General features: G+C 32.7%; 1 protein-coding gene across 3 annotated transcripts in view; it reads left to right on the top strand.

Annotated features, from left to right (window-relative positions):
• LOC110105029 (phosphoinositide phosphatase SAC8) overlaps window positions 1–20,728 on the top strand; it is a 37,892-nt gene extending 17,164 nt beyond the window's left edge. For 2 of the 3 annotated variants that reach the window (XM_028698607.1, XM_020834375.2), the window contains exons 11-20: window positions 16–93; window positions 5,782–5,846; window positions 18,023–18,121; window positions 18,242–18,341; window positions 19,290–19,398; window positions 19,488–19,560; window positions 19,857–19,950; window positions 20,140–20,205; window positions 20,284–20,350; window positions 20,458–20,728. In XM_028698607.1, the coding sequence (XP_028554440.1) occupies window positions 16–93; window positions 5,782–5,846; window positions 18,023–18,121; window positions 18,242–18,341; window positions 19,290–19,398; window positions 19,488–19,560; window positions 19,857–19,950; window positions 20,140–20,205; window positions 20,284–20,350; window positions 20,458–20,585 (879 nt within the window). In that variant the 3' untranslated portion in view covers window positions 20,586–20,728. The remainder of the gene's footprint in view (window positions 1–15; window positions 94–5,781; window positions 5,847–18,022; window positions 18,122–18,241; window positions 18,342–19,289; window positions 19,399–19,487; window positions 19,561–19,856; window positions 19,951–20,139; window positions 20,206–20,283; window positions 20,351–20,457) is intronic. The other variant, XM_028698608.1, reaches the window with a different exon arrangement.
• The last annotated feature ends 2,843 nt before the right edge of the window (window positions 20,729–23,571 follow it).

Raw genomic sequence — 23,571 nt, 5'->3', positions numbered from 1 at the left:
ACCTGGTGCTTTCAGGCCAAGGTTGTTGAGCGTCATTTTAATGATCTTATACAACGATATGGAACTATAATAGTACTTGATCTGACAGATAAGGTAAGCATCCTTTCAAAAATCTACAGACTTTAATTAGTTTTTTCTATTTGAATCTCATTTTTGCTGTATTTTATATTAAATTTAACATTTCATAATATTTTTTCCCTGCATTTTTCAATTCATTGTACGTGGCTGGCTTCTTTCATGAAAATAAAATGCTTATTCTATATAACTAACAATGTCTAAAATTTAATATACAATCTTTTAGGATACGGATGACTTGAAATTCTTTTTAGTTGTTACTTATTTGAAGGTTGTTAATGTGTGAGCGCTCAATCAAATAAAATTAGAATGAACCTTTTTTGTTGGAATAGTTCTTCTTTTCTTGGCTAATAAGTAATTTTTATATTTTTTTCCTATAAGCTGATGGCCTTATAATTATTGGCATGCTCACCGCCCACTTTTTTATTTTTCTTTTTCATCTCTCACCTAAGCAGGTGAGCACAATCCATGTGATGCAGGACTATGCAACTGAAATGCAAGTTAACTTAAAAAGGATTTGCACAACTTGTGATTAGAATAATTCAGGAACAAAATTACTAGTGGATTCAAACAATGATTCAAAACAATTAGGAGTTATCTTCTTAGGTTTAAATCACATGCTAAGAACTTTGAAACTTCCAAAATAAATAGAACAACAACACAACACGTAGTAGTAGTTTCCAAGTTAATCCCTAGTCTAACAATGAGAATTAGGATGCATTGAAGTGCACTCAAATCCTACGATTACTAAGCTTAAGCAAGAGCAATGTGGTAGAGTTCGCCGTGACTGCAATTAAACCAGGAGAGTTTAGACTAAAAGATATACGATGTTCGGGAGAGGAGAAACCTTCGTCAAGGGTTGGTGGAGATCCTCCGCTCGACGCCTTCAAAGTGTTCGTCAATGGCTTCCACCAAGGCAAATAGGATGCGCTCCACGTAGTCTTCGACGGTGTGATCTATCCTCGAGTTCACGTCGAAGAAAGTGGATCGTAGGATGTCGGTGAAGCCGTCTTCGTCCCAAGTTATGCCGTACTCAGTTTCCGAATCCGTCATGCATGGGAGCTAGGTGATTAAAACTCCTCACACTTGATAATGCTCTTGAAAATGGAGGTGTTCAAATTAATTCCAATTTGAATGGGCTTTATTTGGGAATCAATTAAACAATAAACTTATGCAGGGTCGGCTAAGAGAGGTGGCTGAAATATGAAGAAAATTTCCAAGTGAAGCTAAACAGGAATTAGGAAATAATTCCAAAACCTTCTCTATAGGGGCCGGCGGCATGAAGGGGCATGGGAGATATTTAATGAGAGCATTTAAGGCTTCTTAATTTGGTTTAAAGAATTAGGAAAGTAAATAATCTAATCCAATTTAAATTTCAAATTCAAACGGATTTAAATTAGAAACTTTCCTAAAATAGACCTTCTAAACTAGGAAAGGATTTGAAATTTAGATTTGATTAATTCCAAATTCAAATCAATTCCTAAATTAGTTCCCAACCAAAATAGGAAATCTCAAGGAGGTGGGGAGAGACACTAGAGCCGGTGGCATGAGAGCTTGGCCGGCGGTTTAGGGGAAATCCGTGCGTGACTTGATGACGGGGCTCGGGTAGGAGGTGAGGCCGTGGGTGTTGAATGGGGAAGGAGAGGGGTTTTCGGGTGAGGTGGTGTGGAGGTTGTATGGTGGCCGACGGCTTGATGGGATGGAATGAAATTGTAGAGCTTGGTTAGGGGAAGATGTTGCTTGAGGGGATGAAGGAGGGACTCACGAGCAATACAAATAAAATAACGAACCACGAACCCGGCCATCTTGGTGGGTAATCCGATCTCCCTGTCCTAGGGATCTCTCCAAAGTTCTCTCCAAGAACTCTCAAACGCTCTTACAACACAAGAGTAGGAAAATATCATAATAATCATTCCTTCCTCTAAAGAAAAATAACGAGGGCTACATAAAGCCTCATACAAAGGACTCAAAACAAAAAAGACACAAATGCCCTTTGGGCTTACACATGACAACCTTTCATAAGAGGGTACAACGGGGAAATAAAATGACACCTAAGCAGATAAGAAAATACATGAATAATAAAATAATACAAATGACTCGTAAATATAAAGACTCGATCGTGGCCGTAGACTGGCGGCCACGTCTTTTATAAACCTTCCACGATCTGATGTCCCCATCACCACGGTTACTTCTTTCGTGTTCTTAATGGACGATCTTGAATGATTAAGAGCTTTTGTAGATGAATATTTTTAATAGCATAAAAATAACAGCTTGAGTTGAAATAACCTTGTTTTTAAAATATCATCGAATAGGGGCTATTTTATTTTCACCAAATTGTACATGACTCGATATTTATTTTTGAGAAATACTGTTGTCGGCATAGGCAGTGGTGGGTGTTGCGTGGTGTGCAAAGTTCCTGGTAGACTCTTTGTTGATCTTTTTGATGGCCTTTTCAAACTATCTATTTGAGATTTTCTTGATTTTCTATGTTTAACATCTATGAGACATGCATATTTTTTCATATGAGAAGATCACTCACGTGAGTGATGACTATAGGGCAATTTATCAAAGCAACAAGTCCTGATATCCAGATAGTGTCCTACTTTACTTGTGAATTTCTATACAAGTTTAAAAATGAGATCTTAGCGAAATCATAAGGAGTTTTAAAAAACTGAACTTCTGAAAAAATTATGTCGACTGGGGTAATTCTGTTGTTTGATCATGTGGCAATTTTTAATTTATTAAACTTTTCTATCCTAGGAGAGCACTTATTAGCAAATCTGAAATATATTTAATATGCTTTCAACTTTTTTTTTAAAATGCTGAAGACGCTTGTTCAAATTCTGCTTTCATAGAAATATTAGTATATCAAGAGGTAACTTCAAAATCCATACAAAATTTAATATTCCATCATCTCTCCCGTTATTTCTGTGCAGTAACATAAACTCTTAATTCACTGATAATTATCAACTGTTCACATATTCTTTATCCTTTAATAGATCTGCTAAATTATTTTCTTCGCCAATCCTTTAACTTCTTTTTTGTTTTATGATTTCATTAAACTTATTTTCTAACCAAACTACTCGAATATCTTTAAAAATTCACCAATAGATAATTCCTATGGACCTAAAATTTTACTTTCATGCATATTTTTAAGAGCTAACTTATCTTCATTTTTCCAGATTAATGTATGTTATATTTAATGATTTTGTTAATGTGATCTTTGAAAAGATATTTTCCTTAAACACTCATTTAGTAATTTATTAAAACAATATTTTAATAAATTCTTCCTTAATTAGTAAATCTAATTTGATTCAAGTCTCTAAAGCTCCTATCTTTTGTCATAATTATTTTATGAATCTTCTTTTCTATTTCCTCAGTGTTTAGCATATTATAGAAATCCTTGAAAGTTCATAGTTTTTTCTTTGCTTCCTATAATCTTAAAAATCCTTCTGGCTGATTTATAATTATTAGAAGCTCCAAAAGCATTAATTCAATTAAATTCAAATTTCTGTCTTAGTAGCTTTGTGCATCTCCTTCACCTTTAGGTCTTGATATATAAAATATTTTTCTAGAATCTTCTGATACTCTTTTATGAGCTTCTTGATGCAACTATTTATCTTATCTTATATACCATGGGATTCCAATTTATCTCTCTTAACGAATATTTAAAATACTTATAAATTCTCTCCTGTATGCTCCACGATCTTATCCTATGCAGTTATATATTCTGATTGATTTTCTTAGTTCTTATAAGGTATCAAAACTTGACTGACAATGTATGTTTAGTGTTCAAATGTTTTTTTGAATCACCTTATAATCTTTATTATCTTATAACTCCACTTTTGAAAGTAACTAATATCCCTTTTCATTTTTTAGTATACTTGTTCAATATTGTAAGATCATATACTATTGCAAAATCGAGTGTAACTTCTTCTATCACATGCCTTTCCCATTATTTTAGAAAGTCCATAAATTCTCTTGTAATCATCTTGTTGAAAAATCTAATTGCAAAGTCAAGTTGAAAAATATGCTCCAGTGATGGAATTAGGTGAATTGCCATCTATCTTTTGATATCAACTTTTCAACAATACATAAACCTATAAAGTAGTTTTAGCATCTTTAATGATCTCAAAATACAACAACAATTCTTCAAATTTGCATGTATTCAGTAAGAAATTCAGCCCCTTAAATGAATTAAATTCATCAAATGAGCAATAAAGGTGTGACAAAAAGATATTTTCTTATAAAAGTTAATTAAACCTGCAGCCCTTGTGGTTGCGTGTTCTATTCCTAACATTTTCTTTATCTTTTCACGCTATCCTAATAAATTTTAGTCTCCCTGATTACTTTCTTTCTGTTTTTTTTTTTTTTTTTTTTTTTTTTTTTGTTTTTGTGAACTTCATTTGTCACTCCTTAGACATGATTTGCCATTTAAATAAGTTATCTAAATCTAAAACTAGCCAGTAAACATTTTAGGTCAATTACTATCATAGGTTGACACTTCAACATAAATTTTCTTGTTATGTCATCGTGTATATCAAAATTTTGATGTTTGTGATTTTTAAAAGCATCATTGTTAAATATTTTGAATTGTCTATCAAGATGATTTTCTTGTCTCTAATCAGGAATGGATGGAATCATCATTATGATTGGAATCAACTTCAGATTTGCATGTATTAACTTGCCAATTCGTGCTTTAACCAAATTAATATCATCCCACAATTGATTTTGTTTATTTAAGAATTGATTTTGCGATGTTGTCATAATCACAGTCATTTAGAATATGTTATGTTACCCTGATAAATTAGCTCCGCTTCTGAGTAACATATTGCACAACCTAAAGCTCTGATACTTATTGGATGAGAATGGTTAGGGTTAGGGTTTCCTAATGTAATTAGAACGATGTCATGTATGTTTATCATGCAAGAGGACTTAGGATTTATATATCACAAAAAACTATAGGCTAATAAATAGAATAATTAGACCCCAATAATGATTGACTAAATCCAAAGAAATTAGTCGAAAATTTCAACTAGACAAATTCTTCGTTCAGTTGTAATTTAATCACCATAATTTGAATTTTAATTTTGCCAAAACTAACCAAATTAGGAATAATGGCAAGCCAATAATAAAATATGTAGAAATATTTAGGTCAAGTGAAAAATAAAAGTATAATAAGTTTTATTCAATTAAATTTGATAAATTCAAAATATCTACTCATAGATTTCTTGTCTGTAATTTAGAAGGATATGGTTGATACAGTATTAACCCAGTCTAATTTCAGATAACCATCATGACTTTAAACCTTATCCAAAAATAAAAAATTTAAATAACTTAATTACATAATTCTTCTGATATTCAGATGAGTAGGACTTGCATTTAATTCCCATGAATTTCCTTATAAGCAGCAACAAAACCTGTATCTCTTGCTATAGGCGTGACAATACAAACAGGCAGTGGTAAAATGAACAATAATATTAACCTCATACTATTATAGGAGCAGATGGTGAAAATCTTTTGTAAAAATACACGTACAGTGGAGTGGACTCCATAGTTTTGCATAAAACCATGTCTATGGTCTGGAAAATTATTTATTTCATTTTGAAATTCTGGGCTTTTTTTAAGAGGCAGCTTTTACATATCCTTTAATTTTAAATTATTCATGTTCAATTCTTTGATGTTCTTTCTTTTAATTTCACGTAGCATGGAGATGAGGGACAGCTAAGCTCTGCATTTGCCTCTGAAATGGAGAAACTTGCGCATGTGAGGTACCATTACTATTCAATTTTTTTTTATTTGAACGTCAAAACTGGTCTAAAATTGTTTGTTATTATATGTGCTTAGTTGTTTATTTGAATATAGTAGTTTGTTTGTGAAGGAGGGAAAGGGTTTATAGACCTTTTTTTGTTCACCTTATTTGTATTTTTTTGTTATTATGCCTATGTTATTTTTTGGCTGTGGATGATCGATCCCTAAGCTTCTTTTAGTTCATAGAAGGTATGTAAGTGGTTGTCGATTTACATTTTTAGATATGGTAGGATTTCTTTATTTATTGTTATTAAGAACTGTGCTTAGTTATCCAGTTGTTCTTTAATGTTTTGTCATAAAAAAGCTTCGTGTCCACACTTGATATTCATATAGATAAATTTGCATATGAAATTTTTTTTCCCCAAAGAAATTTACAATGAAGTCACCAACATGTCATTCCCTCTTTGTCCATAGCAATAGCAGTTAATTTTATTTCAATCCACATTTTTGTCTCATCCCTTAACATATCTTATTACTACACTGCTCAATGGTTAATGATAGGCATCCTAAAGATGATATAGATTTGCAAGACTTGAGATGTAGGACACATTGATCCACGATAATCTTTGGCTATTAAGCTTAATCTATGTATTTTGCTTATCTTTCCATTATGATACTGGATATGTCAGACATTATGTGATTGTCCATAAATATGCCATTAAAAGCTTGATCTCTTTCTATAAACAATGTGTCATTAGGTTTTATGAAGGAAGTAGAAATTTAGTGAATAATAGAATTTTGTCTCGTGCAAGATCCTCTCTCTCTCTCTCTCTCTCTCTCTCTCTCTCTCTCTCTCTCTCTCTCCCCCCCCTCCTCTAATCACTACCCTCTTACCGTTCTCATTTCTTTTTCAGATATTTTTTTTCTTCACATAAACTCTCCTTTTTCTTTTGCTCTACTTGTACTTCAAAGTTTGTAAGGGTCATTCTTAGAGCATGATTCTTCTTCCATCATGAATTTCTATGTTGATAACTTAGAAGAAGCTGGGTACTTGAGTTCCTCATATCTAATTAATTTTTTCTCAATATAAGCTTATGCTTATAGCTGAGGGGACCAACCTGCTACAAGTTTCGTAGAAGGTCACAACCTAGCTCCAAGTGGAAAGAGATTAAGGTCGAATTATTGATTAGACCCTCTTCTATGAGTTCTATGTATCGACAATATATCATAGTTTCAAATGCATACACTGGATTGTAAGCGAGATCTTATTCTAATTTTCTCTAGGGTTGAGAAATATGTATAGGCTTCAAAGTTGAGAGCTATATGTTGAGTGGTTGCTTGTAGAATCAGTAATGGCTATGTGGTAAGTCTATTGACAGAACGAAGCCTAATAAGAGATGATTAAACACCAATTAAAATTGCCTCTAGGATTGCAATTAAGTTTTGTTAAACATGTATAATACTTAATTGTAGACACAGATGACCAATAAATTTCAAGTGGTCTGGATGGAAGGTCACAACCATTATGTTTTCCTTGTTAATGTCAACAATTACGGGTTTGATGGAACTGATTGAAGAGGCAAAACTTGAATGGTGAAATATCAATTGTGAAAATGAGGTTGTGTGGACGTGTTGTGTTATGGTGCAGTGGTGAGCAAAAGCATTTACAAAGTGCAGTACGTGAGTGGTAGGTTGTGCAATGTAGCTATATGTGTCCATAGGTGCATGTGGCAATTGTTGACATTTGGACAAATGCAAGTGCATCTAGATGAAGACATTGGGTATATTTATTAGGCACAATTATATGCAATGTGTGTGTGTGTTCAAGCATGTGCATGTATCATGTGGTGCAAATGAGTGTGCTATGTTGTCCATGAGCGTGTGTGTATAGGGATGCTCACACATGCTCATGCAATTGCATGAAATGCTCGTCAGAACACGCAATAAGAATTGATGAATATTCAGTGGGTTGGGGGTTTATATCAACTAGAATAATCATGATATTTTATTAAAGTGAATAAATAAATTATGAAATTTTGTCAAACATTTGGCAAATATTGAACATCAAAACTTAAGTAAATAAAAAATAAAATGTAATGAAGTGGAGTGTGATTTGGTTTTTTTTTTTTTTCAATTAAAACTTGATTTGATTTCTCATGCTAAGACCGCTCACACTTGTCCTGTACTCCCTTTTTGACTTCTCGTGCATTTCGTTTGTTTGCCCCCTTCCATGTCCCATTAGCTTCTTAGCGTGAACCTCTCTGAGTCGATCCTATTCATTGAAATCTTAGTGTCGTAGGTTCATTGTTATTAATTTTCTTTGCCGACCATCTTAAAGCAATGCAAGCTCCTCTTTGTTGATCCTCTTCACATGAATGTCTCAAAACTCTTTTGTGTTTGTTTCTTCGCAGTAGGTTCACACTTTTCTAGCATAATGATATTGGTGTAGTTTAGTATCTCTACCTTTTTTTTTGTAGTAGCTTTGCAAGTTTATAACACTAGCTCTCTTCAACATCCATCCTGTAGCTATCCTAATGCTTGAGCTGCTTAGGTCCTTGCCTGTAATATACAGATCTTCCATCTCTTCCTTGCTCTAGTATAATGACTAATGCTAAATGCTCTAAACCTTTAGCTTTGCAAAATTAGTCCTTCCCTCGTTAGAAAATCTGAAATTAATATTCAGATTTTCCAAAAGCTCTTCCTCTTCACTTCCCTTACTAATTCCAAAGAGCAACTCCCTCCTATTCCTAGCCGAAATTCCCATCTTCTCCAAATCCCTCATAACTTCTCCTCCAACACAAATCCTTTCAAGGATCAAGTCCAACAAGCCGACGTCGCCTTCATGAATGGCCGATCCTGAAGTCGACCACTTATTTGCATACAACTCCCAAGGACAAATTGACATCCTTTAGTCACCCTTCTTTGATCCTGACTGGGAATTCGACGATTCAGTTGAAAGCTACGTAGATCGCATACTCTATCACATTGCCGAGACGATCGACGAGCAACGACCAACTGGGCAGTGGCAAATCATCGGACGACCATCAACTTCCCCTCCTCCAGCTACTTCTCCGGTGAACAATACCTTAAGCGTCACTTGTCTTGTGAGGGCATCACTAGGGTTACTTTTAATCTTTCTCTGCTAAAAACCACTTTCAAGAGCGAGAGTCAGGGAACTCAGGGTGAACATTTCTAATTGTTAACCTGTGGATTTTGTTATTCATTGCCGTTAGTTTTACTTATTTATTATGTTGTTATTTTCAAGCATCCTTTTAATCTCATTTGTAACCGTATGCGATTATATAACTTCTAATCAAAGATTCAAGAATCAAACTTGGTGAAACATAAGATTTACAATCGGCAAAGTTTTGTTCTAATTATTATTAATTTCACAAAGCAATTCATGTTTCCATACATGTTTCACATCACTTAGAATCAACCAAATACTAATCAAAATGATTCAAAATAAAAGAAGTGATGTGAAGGATTAGTTGGTATTACAAACTTGACATGTAAATTCGATATTAAAGGGTGGTTTTTTTGGGTATGAGGAGTTAGTGTGGAAGGGAGGGCTTTTTCCTTTGGGGGAAAATTGGTGGGTGATGTTGGTAGGAGTGATGGTTTGAGGATAGGTAGGTGAGCGGAGGGTTGAGAAAGGTAGGTTGGGTTAATAGATGTGGAGAGGATAATGGGATATGCTAGGTAAAATTTAGGTGAGGTTTTGGTTAAAATAGTTGTTAATTGGGTGGGTTGGGGTGAGATTGGTGAGATAGGCATTTTTTTGTGTAAGGCTAAAATAGTGAATTTGGCTTGGTGGTTTGAGGTTTAATGAAGAGATTAAGAGGGATTATGTTTAGAATTTGTAGGGGTAGACCAGATTTGTATTTTGGATGTTTTGGGAGAGATGGTTGTATTGGAGAGGTCAGTCAGATGGTTTTTGAGGGATTTGTGGTGTTAGGTAGAAGAAGATGGGGGTGAGGGGTGGTTATGGGTTGTTGGTCTTTGGTGGAGGTGAAGGTGCAAATCATTTGATTAGTTCAAGCATGAACCATGCTTTATCAATATGGTTTATCCAGGGGTTCTCAGAGATATGTCATATAAATGAATGGATGATTTAATCTATAACTATTTGCATAAAAATCATTTGACCTTAATCGTTCATGGTACTCATGCATCATATGTTCTTTGTTGTGATATTTTTCACTATTTTCTGCATGTCATGCGTTTTACATTAGGTGGTGTTGTCTCATCAAGCATAACAAGGGGAGTGCCATGACAGTTAAGTGAGCTGTCATCCCAAACAAGTGTAGTACAATTTTGTAGAATTTTTCTAGATATAAGGGAACTAAATTGTATGCAATCATATGTATAATTTTAAAATGAAAATGATGAGTACAAATTTAAAAAGTCAGGTAGGTGTATACAATGCATTAGACATGTTAAATGTTGATAGAATAAAGGTAATTAAGGAAATAACTAAGTTCAGTAATAGACAAAAAATGCCAAAAGAATAAAAACTAGTTACTATTAAGTAAAAAATTAGGGTTGTGAAATTTTTAATGGCTTCTAAGTTGAGAACTATATGTTGAGTGGTTGCTTGTAGAATCATTAATGACTATGGGGTAAATCTATTGACATAAGGAAGCCTTAAAAGAGATGATTAGACACCAATTAAAGTTGCCTCTAGGATTACAATTAAGCTTTGTTCAACATGTATAATACTTGATGGTAAACACAAATGACTCATAAAATTTCAAGTAGTTTGGATGGAAGGTCACAACCATTATGTTTATCTTGTTAATGTCAACAATTACGGGTTTGATGGACCTGACTGAAGAGGCAAAACTTGAATGGTGAAATATCAATTTGTGAAAAGGAGGTTGTGTGGATGTGTTGTGTTATGGTGCATTGCGGTGAGCAAAAGCATGTGCAAAGTGCAGTAAGTGAGTGGTAAGTTGTTCGATGTAGCTATATGTGTCCTGTGGGTGCATGTGGCAATTGTTGACATTTGGACAAAGGCAAGTGCATCTAGATGAAAACATTGGGTGTATTTATTAGGCACAACCATACGCAATGTGTGTGTGGTCAAGCATGTGCATGTTTCATGTGGTGCAAATGAGTGTGCTATGTGATCCATGAGCATGTGTGTATATAGGGATGCTCACACATGCTCGTGCAATTGCATGAAATGCTCATCGGAACACGCAATAGGAATTGATGTATGTTCAGTGGGTTTTGACATAATTTAGTTTGTTTTTTGTAGTAGCTTTGCAAGTTTACAACACCAGCTCTTCAGCATCCATCCTGTAGCTATCCTAATGCTTGAGCTGCTTAGTTCCTTCTTTCCTGTATATACAGATCTTCCATCTCTTCCTTGCTCTAGTATTATGACTAATGCTAAATGCTCTAAAACTTTAGCTTTACTCCTTTAACCATAATTTAAATTTTTTATTTTTTCTTGATGTTTATGCTATTTTCTGATCAAATTAGTAAGTAATACATTTTTAAGCTTACGTCATTAACATGCTTGTTTTTTCAAGCTTTAATGGCTAATGGCATTTGACATGTTTTAGGTTTTTTTTTTTTTTTTGAATTAAAACTTGATTCGATTTCTCATGCTAAGATCACTCACAGTTGTCATGTACTCCCTCTTTGACTTCCCGTGCATTTCGTTTGTTTTCCCTCTTCCATGTCCCATTAGCTTCTTAGCGTGAACCTCTCAGAGTCGTTCCTCTTCATTGAACATCTTAGTGTCGTAGGTTCCTTGTTGTTAATTGTCTTTGCCGACCATCTAGAAGCAACGCAAGCTCTTCTTTTTTGATCCTCTTCACATGAATGTCTGAAAACTCTTGTTTGTTTTTTTGCAGTAGGTTCACACTTTTCCAACACAAACATATTGTTGTAGTTTAGTATCTCTACCATTTTTTTTGTAGTAGCTTTGCAAGTTTACAAACTAGCTCTCTTCAACATCCATCTTGTAGCTATCCCAATGCTCAAGCTGCTTTGTCCCTTCTTGCCTGTAATATACACATCCTCCATCTCTTTCTTGCTCTAGTATTATGACTAATGCTAAATGCTCTAAACCTTTAGCTTTACTCTAACCATAATTTCAATTTTTATTTTCCCTTAATGTTTATGCTATTTTCTGATCAAATTAGTTAGTAATACATTTTTAAGCTTATGTCATTAACATGCTTGCTTTTTCAGGCTTTAATGGCTAATAGCATTTCCTTTATTATTAATAATTGTTAATTTTCTTTTATTATTGTTAAGCTTCTTATGTTAAAACATGTGATTTTATATTTTGTTTTGCGAGATTTCTTTAGTAGAAAATACTTGTATCAAGTGTTCTAATCAAGGTTGTGAAAATCGGACCGGACAACAAAATGAAAGAAGGAGAGGTTCACGGGTCGACCGGTTCTACTGGTCGAATCGGGGTCGAATCGGATGACATAATAAATAAAAATATTATTAAAATTATAAAATGAATGAAAATTTTTCTTCTAATACATTCGCTCTAAAGTCTAAATTCTATTTTCATGTCAAACTCATAGAGATAATAAAGTCAGAAATTAATACCATAGAGACAAAAAAGTAATAATTGACATTCAATTGTTTATATCAGTTTACATAAAAAACTCAAAACACTCTTGGTGAATCTAATAATCATCCACAAAATTTGTTTGATCAAATAATGGATTTGCAAACCCTCCACTAAAATCTTGCATCCCAAATACTTCTGCATCCTCACATGATATGTCATCTTCATCACATATACTAGCTAAGTTGTCTTCATCTACATATAATTAATGTGAAATAATAAGTATTTATTTTATATTACACTCAAAAGATATAAGTTAATCTATAATTTTACTTGAAGTTGGTCCAATTGATGCTATGTTTGGTTTTATATCTATAGGAATTGCATCATCTTTGTAAATTTCTATCTCCAAGTCATCTAGATGCATTTCTAGAGTTAGCTCATCATCAAGGATCTAAAAATCAATAAGTTCAATACTTGTGTAATTCAAATGATCATAACTTCTTTTTCAAAGCAGCAACCTACATAATTATTATAAAAAAATTAATAATAAGATGTGCATCATTATTTAAACAAATATTTAAAGTAGTTTCAAATAGTACTTATTTCTTAAATTGAGATTGTAACGAACATATACTAGATCATTTAGCCTTTGGTGCTCAAGAAGATTTCGTCTTTTTGTATGAATCTGTTCAAACACACTCCAGTTCCTCTCACAACTTGATGAAGATGATGTCTAACTAAGAATTCTAATAATCACTTTATGTAGGTTTGGTACACTAGAGCCAAACATCTTCCACCATTCATCTACAAATCAATAAACATGCATTGGTTTGTGAAAATATTTTCATTGTAAACGAAAGCATTAGAGTTCACATAAATATCAAATGAAATCTCAAAATTTTTCATCTTACCAGGTTGAATTTCTTTTGCCAATGTTAATGCAATTGGCTTCCCAAAACTTTCAAAATTATCATGAAATTGCCTCACCTCATTCATTGCTAAAAATGGTTTAGCACATATATCTTTATTACCAATCAATTCTATTAGATCTTGCATAACTTCAGGCTTATTGCAGTAATTTTTCTTGTTATACTGAAAATGAGGGTTGAGAAAATAAGCTGCTGAATGTATTCGTTATCTTAGTTGATTATCTCATATTCTCTTTATGATATTAGTGAATGACTTGTACATTCTTTTACTATTTCTAAACATGGTCGTCATTGCTTTTCTAACTCTATACATACCATCATAAAGGTATCCCAAAAATGGCTTTTCATCTGCATCAACAATTCTTAACAACCTAGTTAGAGATCCTGATAGTTTAGAAATAATTAAACTGTCATTCCAAAACCTTGCATCCAAAATAATTGAGGCTGCCTCTTTCCACTTCATTGTCTTAAATTATCTTGAATCATTTGTGATGAATGTTTGCAAATCATGCTTATGGTCATGCACACTTCGTAAGGTAATGAATATTGTTGCAAATCTAGTTATTCATGGTCTTACAATTTCTTTCCAACCTGCTCTTTTCCTTAACCAAGCTAATAAGAAAACATGGTTATAAACAAAAATCGTAATCTTTGAAGCTTTTCTTGCAAGTTCTGTAATATAAGAAATTCTTCCAATATATTTCAGAATGAGGTTTATGCAATGTGCAGCATAAGGTGACCAATATCTCATCAGCTTTTTTATAATTTGTTATATTATCTATCACAAAATGAACTATGTTCTCTTGACCAACCCATTCAATAATATCACTAAATAGTGAATATAATATAGTAGCATCTTTAATTATATCAGATGCATCCACTAATTTTAGAAATGAAACTGCACGAGGACAATAAACAAGAAAATTTTCAATGTCATGCTCTTTGTATTTTTCTAACCATCAGCCATTAATATACAACTAATTTCTTTCCATGTTCTTCTATAATATTCAACTAACAACGTGCATTCCTCCTTAACATCTCGTAATAGATTCACTCTCAAACTATAGTAAGAAGGTAATTTGTAATTATGTCCTATTGTAGCAATTGCATCAATAGCTCTTTGTGCAAAAGATGAATTGATAGCATTAAATGGAATGCAACTATCATAAAACTACCTAGGAATTGTCAAATAAGCACGGTGCACTACATCTTTAGTTGTCATTACATTTTTTAGGAATGTTTGAAATCTCGGTTTTGTTCTATGTGCAAAAAAATTATAAATTTCATCAATTTTTCTCTTCCCTTTATCAATCTCTTTACCATGTATATTGGAACTTTGTGATTTTGTGACTGAACATGAGTCCCTCTCTTCCTCAACTGGCTCATCACTTAACAAATCAACACTATGCGATAAGTCTTCTTGTGCTTGTTGTTTTTTCTTTGATATTTCATTCAAATTCTGTCGCATCTGATATCGGATGTCATGTGACACCTTCTTATAAGAAGCAATGTTACCTTTAATCCCTGCTAGATGTTGTTTCATCCTATTAATGTCTTTATAAGTTGTTCCACAATAAAGACATTTATATTGCTTCCTACTATCAACAGTTTACACTCTACAAAATGGTTCCAAACGATATCTACCTTCTCCTATACACTTTGAGTTGAAGGTGCCTGTTGATTGTTTTGTTGATCCATTGTTAATGTTAAAAGATAGTCCACCAACTGCGAACAAAGAAATGTAGAAATAGTAGGTATGACCAATAAAAGTCTAGTTTGGCTGGCAAATACATTGTTAAGTCTCTTATCAGTTGGTGTTCATACAAAGAACATTTTTTCTCCATAAGAAACTTTTCAAGGAATCTGAGATAAAAAATATGTTTTTGTTTCTTTTGTCAGAAATAATAAGATTGAAAATTGTTAAAAGAACAATATGCCATATTACTTTTCAAAACCCCATGATCTTTGTGTATGATGAACACATTCTATAACAACATTCATTACACCCTATCATCTTCAGCTTCAAGTCTAGTTTGGCTGGCATCAAAATTCATGCAAAATTATACCCAAGCTAGAACAAGTCATTACAAAATTTCTAAATTGACTCTTATCAACCGGCATCAGTTATGGATTATCAACAAATCCATTAGGAATAATATTCAGATCCACTCAAAAGAGGGGCAATAAAAAGCAAGACATACTCCACAAAACCTAACCTTGCTGCACCTAATCAAGATAAACATTTAGATTTAAGAGGAACTATGCACCACCTGGGCATGACAAGGATGAAGTACTGTTATCTGGTTCAGCTATACTTGAACTAAGATTATAAAAGAATGCAAATTTTACCTTGGAATTAGATTCCTGGTATGATTTGGAAACATATTAATATAGTTCATCAAAATGGAAATATTAAGCTTTAAACAAGATCCTATAAATGAAAAAGTTTTCTTTCTTATGAAAAAATTGTCCTGAACAAAATTCTATTTCTTATTCACTTTCTCATTTTTCCCATCAGAAATCAATTTCATATATGACAACCATAGAATGGGATGACTTTAATAACTAGGCATGACAGAATATATCAAAATTAAAAGGTCCTCAAAGATTTTATTTTAAAAGTAAATAAAAACAAATGGTAAGAAATGACAACCATAGAATGGGATGACTTTAGGAACATAATCTCCCTGACTTGAACATTGTTAAAAGAACACTACAATTAATAGAAGTGTGATTCTTAGATATTTAAAAAAACATTAGGTAAACAATATTAATTTATTTCCAGTTCATAAAGAAAACTTCTGAAAGGATGATGAAAGAGCATACTCATAAATGTTGGAGGAACAAATTAAACATGATCAAATAGAACCTAGAGTCATACCTTGTTGAAAAGAATATCTCGACTGTTAATGTGCACGATACCATCCTTGAGAGCGTAGTTCCACTTTCTCTTTGTCCGTGTCACATGTTCCAGATTTCCATGAGCATACGTTTGCTAAGAATATAAACCAACTTCTTTTTCCAAATCAAATACCTTGTAAAACTTGGCTAAAATCAACTTCTGGCTTCACGAACGAGCAATATTGTGCCAATCAGAGACGGTGTTGGCTTTTGTCTTCACGAACTAGCAGGACTGTAGGAGACATGTTGGCTTTGCAAACGGGCAGGAGAAGCCGAAGACACCGAGACAGGAAGAAGATACGCCGAAGAGGAATAAATACGCGATACGTCCGAAATCTGAATGAGTTGTAGGTTTTTTTTTCTCTATCGATCGTATACACTTCGCCTTCGTTATCTCTATCGTCGGATCTGCGCGAAATCGCACTGTAGCTGAACCGGACGGTTATCGAAAATCAGAATCGGTTCTGCGATTCTGCGATTCTGCGATTCGGCAGTCGAACTGCCGATTCGAGCGGGTCAAAACCGATTCTGTGAATAGCCGGTTCTAGAATGAACGGTAACCGGCCGACCAGCCAGTTCGCAGTTAAACCGGTTGAACCGAATGGTCCGGTCCGGTTTTAAAAGTACTGGTTCTAATGATATGTTTGTATTAATAATTTATGAAAAGAACATTATATCCATGGCTTATTTTGTCCTTTTTACAATTATTATGTCCATGATGTGTCATGCTTTTTGTTGTCATATTTGTGTCTATGCTCCATAAGGACGAATATAATGAAATTATGATCCATGCAAGCTCATACCTCTAATACCAAATTAATGTCATGGGTTCTCATTGAAGATGTATTTAAATACCCACCTTCCAAATTACGAACTTAGTGCATGATATCTTTGCATAAAGTGAAAAAAAAAAAAATTTCAAGTCCTTCATGATGGAAGGAGGTTGATGACATTGGAACTAAGCTTGCAAATTATGATGTACAAGTTGACGGAAATAAAGAAGAGAGTTTAGAGAGAGAGAGAGAGAGAGAGAGAGAGAGAGAGAGAGAGGCAAGGAGCTTTAGAAGAGAATGAGGGGAGAAGAGCTTGTATGAGCAAAACCTTCATTCTTCATCATATTATCATCTTCTCCATACAATCTAATGGTACCTCAATTTATTGAAAAGTGTCGGCTAAAACATCTAAAGGAAATCACATAATGACTAACCGATCCACCCACATTCATAGTATCATGCTGAAAACATAAACGAAATGCAAAATAATTTTAATGGCCCATAGTTATCCTACATTCACCTGCACGAAGTAAGGCTTTGAAAAAGAATTAATTCTTTTACTTGTGAAGCCTATTTCAATTTTGAAGAACGCTTTTGAAAAAATGTTAATTTATATTTTTTGCGCTTGCAATAAACTGTCATGTTATTGTTCTTGTATTCCAAAAGAAAATTATGGTGGATTAACTATTTATTTGTGCATTTATATTTTTCTTTTATATATGTAAAATATTATTATTGAACCCCATATTTTATATATTATTCCGTTTAAATATTTCTTTTTTTCTTCTAATCTAACCAATTTGGCATATTCTGTTGAAATATGAGAAGTTTTCAAATATGAAAATTGTGCAACAAATCTTTGAAGCTTGCATGGCGTTTATGTTATGTATATATTAGCTTTTGTTATGAATATAGTTAGAAGGTTTAACTAAGGTCATACTAATCCCAGCCACAAGAAGTTTCATCTATAAGTTGATGCAGTTTATTAATCAGTTCTGTTGTCACTAACTTTTGGTACTAATAAAATTTCCCGTGTGTTTGATTCTCAGATACGTGTCTTTCGATTTCCATTACCAATGCGCCAAGGGAAAGTTAGAAAACTTAAAAATTCTTTATGATGAAATCTCTGAGGACGTCCAAAAACAAGGGTAATCAAGTTATGAATGTTAAAATTAATGTATGCAGAAGGTTTTTTCTTCATGGAGGATTTTATTTGCAATAGTTACAAATAATTGTTTTCATAACTTCTTTTTGTGCCAGCTGAGCAGATATTTTCTTATCAATGCTGAAGGAGTAATATTACAAGAGCAGACTGGGGTTGCTCGGGCAAATTGCATTGATTGCTTGGATCGGACAAATGTTACACAGGTTTGTAAAGAATGCTTATCTGTTAGGGCATATTAACTAATGCGTGACTGCGCTGAATTTACCATTTTAACTTATTTTATTTGGACTTATAAAATTAAAATTGAGCATACAAGTATATAAATGTTTGCCAATTAACAAATTTTTCGAGCAAGCCCATATTTTGTTAGTTTAGGAGTAAGATTACTCAATTAACTATTTTTCCTATCTTTATTACTTAAACAAATCATAGCACAGATGAAACATTTTATATTATGACTAGGGTAATAATTTGTCATTAATCATTTTTTAATTCTGTAAAACATTTTCCACGTTGAATTAAGCGGCCATTTTTTTTTTTTTTTGCTGTTGAAAGAGTACTCGGGGAATATTCTATACAACTAGAAAACAGAGAGTCCCTAATCAAGTCTTTCCTTGATCCAACAATGTTAGTATTAATATTTTTTTTCACTATAAATGCACAAGGGACTGAAAATACTCTGAAATTGTCTGCCCTGAATTAGAATGAATAATTTTTTTATCTTATAACTACAGTAAGCAAGGCTTTATAACGGACAAGGTGATATATAAGCCGACAATTCTTTTATATTTTTCAATTTTTATGAACATCTGTGTTTTTGTTCAATGTTATTTAAAAGCTTTTTTAGCCTTTTTATATATTCTTAATGATAATCGGTAATAAAGTCACCTGGCACAGATTTTATTGTTTAAGTGAGTCTTAATGTATTAAAATGCTTGTTTTACCCTTTAATAAGTTAAATGTTGGCACAAATCCAAGTAAGGCTTCGTTTGGGACGGCTTTCTTCCTGCTTCTTAAAGCGGCTTTCTAGCACAAAAATTTAAATTTTTTAACTAAAAAGCTGTTTTAAGAAGCAGTAAAAGCTGTCCCAAACGAAGCCTAAATTTTGTTCCCTGCAGTTCTGTAATATGCTTCTTGCATTGTTGTGTCAGTGTTACTTGGCCAGGAAATCATTGAATTCACAACTGCAGCGAATGGGGGCTTTTTCTTCCAGTGATTGCATAACTTTGTATGCCGATATAGATGAAGCGTTCAAGATGTGTAAGCCTTTTAGGAAAAAGTTGTCAGTATTTTTTGTGCCTGCCAAACAAAAATTGTTTGCTGATAATCTGTTTTTTTTCGTATGTTAGTGTGGGCTGAGCATGGAGATGAGATCAGTTTGGAGTATACTGGCACTCTTGCCTTGAAGGGAGACTTAGTAAGGTGCTTTGATAACTGTAGGATTCATTTATGAGAAACCTTTTTGCTTTTGTAATAAAAATTATAGAAGGATATTCTGATCAATTATTTTTGTCAATGTAACTTTCAAAGTCATTGGATTTATTTTGAGATTAGTGTATGTTAATTATTTAGTATTGTATTCATCTTTAAAAAAATCCAAGGACTTTGAGATTCATGTTCTTTATTTTTTGATCAGGATATCTGTGCCATTTATTTCGCTTTGTTTTTCCTTGCTATTTAATTTTACAGTACTAAATTTACCTACATTATATGAGTAGATATGGGAGACAAACTATAACTGGATTGATCAAGGATGGAATAACTGCTCTTTCCAGATATTACTTGAATAACTTTCAGGATGGCCTAAGACAGGTATTTTTTATTTAATTTTTAATTTTATTTTACCTAAGATAGGTATTATATGCTTTCTTTATGTTCACTTGAAAATCACTTTAGTAAGGGGCTGTTTGATAGAATGCAATGTAAAATAAAATAGTGTATTGAATGCGATACACGATGAATACATCCAACTAAACATTCCGAAGTATAACTATTTCTCAGGACGCACTAGATCTCATCAGTGGGCGCTGTGACGGCCCTCCTTCCCAGCTCAAGGATTCATTATCGGTAAAAATTTATATATTCCTGCTCTATCAGCAAAAATTTATATATTGCCTGATGATCTTATTTGTGAAAAACTTGCAGTATGTTCCAGTTGCATCTGCTCTGATAATTGGAGGTCTTACCGTGACTTCTTTCTCATTAAATCAAGGTGCTAATATTTATAGTACATTATAATACATTTTTCTCTTGTGTTTATTGAAATATATGATCACTTGATAATAGAATATTGTGTTGGCAATATATATTCACAAATAGCAGGGCGCCATCCACAGCATTTTCTTTCCTCAATTCTGTTAGCAGGCTTGGCTGCTGGGGTTATGGCTGCAGTGAAAGCTAATGGAAGGCAGTTTTGCTCCAGACCTCGCCTTTGTGGCCTTTTCTGAGCTGTTTTAGTTGATTGAGGAAGATGAGGTTTCTTATTTTTTCAACAATTATAAGTTGTGGTTTGTTGATTTAATACCTATTTATATTGATTTTTATCCTTTGAAAATTTATATGTTAAATTCATTTAAGAAATATTTCATGATGAATGAAGCTTGCATATTAATGAAAAAAAGAAAAGAAGAAATTGTCTGAATATTTTATTTGAGAATGAGCTTAAAAAGAATTGAATTTGCTTTGAGATTAGTGTTTTCTGCATAGAATTATTATGTTTGCTGATTGGACTTTGTGCATTTGATTAGCTGAATTGACAAAAGGGTTATGCTATTTGGCCGAATTTAAGGCAAACTCACACACACAACGCATACCAATAGACTCGAACCTTGGACCTCTTAGATGGAAGCCTAAGCTCTCAACCAATAGGCCAAGGAGAGGAAGGTCTTAGTTTGCCTAGCTATATTATTGGTGCTTCTCTGTACAGATTTTAAATGAGAATCTATTTAAAAATCTCTCGGTTTGGCTCAAAATGACAGGAGCAGACAGTGGTTGAAGCAAAGTATAACCTTCACTTTTGGCAATTGAATGCAGCTCATCTTGATTTATTGGTTGAGAGTTTTAACTATCAATTAATATGTCATGAATTCAAAATTTATTTATGTGATATGTATGTGAGTTTATCTTAACCCGTTCAAGTCTCTGGAAAAAAAAAACTTCTGACAATTGCTATATTAGTAAAGAAAAGATGATATAATATGCTGATCAAATTTTGATGATAATTAAATTTATTTTTAGATGAGTATAGTATATGGTTAATTAGTTAAAATTAATATTATATTAATTATTAAATAAATATAATGATTTTAAGATTTATTTTGATTAGTATATGTTGAGCTAATTTTTATCCTTAATAAAGAACTTTACGTTAAAAAAAATGTGGTGGGAGGCTTAAATATTAGTGAAATAAGTATTTTAATTATTTTGTCCCTCGATAAATATATTTGCTTAAAATATAAAAAAATTTTATTTCACCTCAATAATTCTATTTTGCCTATGCTTCACAGAGAGATTAGTTTTGCCCTGATTATGAGTGAGGCAAATGTCACAGAGAGATTAGTTCATTGTCAAGTTCTTTTTTCAGCAAAACATTAAGTTATACAGATAAATTGATTGGATTATATGAGCGATTGGCTTTTACTATGAGTGCTCTATGATTTTCCACTAAGAAGCATTTTGTTGGATCCCATGAGATCTTGCATGAGTGAGCTCCATGGAAGACTGCTCAGAAATGTTCCTTGAGAATCCATTAAGAAATACTTCTAAGGTGCTAACTTCAACTATCTTGTTGACTAATATATTGGTTGAGCTATATGTGTACTTCAAGCCAAGAGTTTCTTTTAGTTGTGTTTCATACCAACATATTGTAATACTTGTAGTGGTGACACATAGTTGCATATTTTCTGACCTTGTCTATTAAAAAAAAAATGAAGTGAAATCTTTGCATTCATTTCTTCAGCGTTTGTGTGAGTGTTATGCATGTTAGAATCTATAGTAAAGTAGGTCTCAGGAGCTTCTGCACATGTGTATGAAAAAATTAGAATTTTCTTGGGGAGTGTTGCGTTGTTGGGTTAATAGCACTGTGGCGCTGAGCTCTCCAGTAGATTTTTGGATTTTAAACTAACACTATGGCGCTGAGTTCTCCATCGTGGAGCATTGCAGTTCGTGCCCTACAACATTAGGTCAATTTTTATAAAAATATCAAAATCTATTTCTAATCATTTTATCAAATTATTTTAAAACCCTCTTCATCCACTTAGAGAGAGGAAGGGATAGGATTTAGAGAGATAAAGTGGGATTTTTGTGCCTCTTATCTGTTTTATGTTGTCAGCCTAATTTAAGAAATTTTCTAGATTGTGATGTGTTACATTTCATCTACCTCAGTTTTCAAAAATACAAGAATTTTGAGATTTTTTTATTTAATTTATAATTTTGTAGAATAAAAATGAGGAAAACCCTAGACCCACAAAATTTCACCATATATGTTATAGATATAATAGTTTTAGATATGTAGATATTTTTCTAGAAGAATTTCCCTGGGTAGACTGAAAAATATGTGATAGAAAATAATTCTAATCCCAAAAAATAAGATTGTAGTATAATTAAAGCTTCAAAATAGTGCTATGAACAATCTATGGCAATTTGGTGATATTCTAAAATTATGAAGTTCTGCTCAGCAGTTAATTCTATCCTTCTACTAATAAAGCAATTAGTGATATTTTAAAATTAGTTTATTTATATTTTTTTACTACCTTGCAATATTATATTGTTATTTGCTTGAAATGTGTAATTCTTAGAAGATTTGATGTGTGGTGGAATACACACGAAGTCATAAGAGTTTGAATTTTTGAATATCTGATATGTGCTAAGCATTATGGGTCATAAGAGTCTATTTTCTAATATGTTTGCACAGGGACTCATAAGGACCTTTTTTTAATGGATGGTATAAGAGCATTAGATAATTTTATTATTTTTTTTCTCTAATATATAGGGTGCTTATTTATTTACTTTCAGTGTGTAGTCTATCTTATTTTAATTATTTGCAATTAATATTATGTAATTGATAAAATTTTGACAAATTATTTTTAAATTCAGTTAAATGCATAATAAGTAAAATGTTTGGAAATTTAGATTGGTGGGTGTGATATTCTGAGCTGTATTTTCTCACACCTATTCAATATTTGGTTTTAGGTCAGGAATAGGGGAATGAGCTTCTTGAGTAACTATGTATTTAGGATCTAATTTGTTTGAGTATGTATATGTATTTTTGTAAGTTTTATACAATCATGATTAGTTAGTTAAATGAATCTATTTTAGACTGTAGCCATAAGCTATATTGTGAATATTATATATACATTTTGATGATGAAAAAATAAAAATTTGTGGATGAGTTTTTTTTTTTGTCGGAAGTTAATTAGAAGTTTTGATTTCTAA

Source organism: Dendrobium catenatum, unplaced genomic scaffold, assembly GCF_001605985.2.
Source record: "Dendrobium catenatum unplaced genomic scaffold, ASM160598v2 fragScaff_scaffold_128, whole genome shotgun sequence".
In the NCBI taxonomy this organism is placed as follows: Eukaryota; Viridiplantae; Streptophyta; class Magnoliopsida; order Asparagales; family Orchidaceae; genus Dendrobium; species Dendrobium catenatum.
This window is presented reverse-complemented; position numbering and strand designations above follow the sequence as displayed.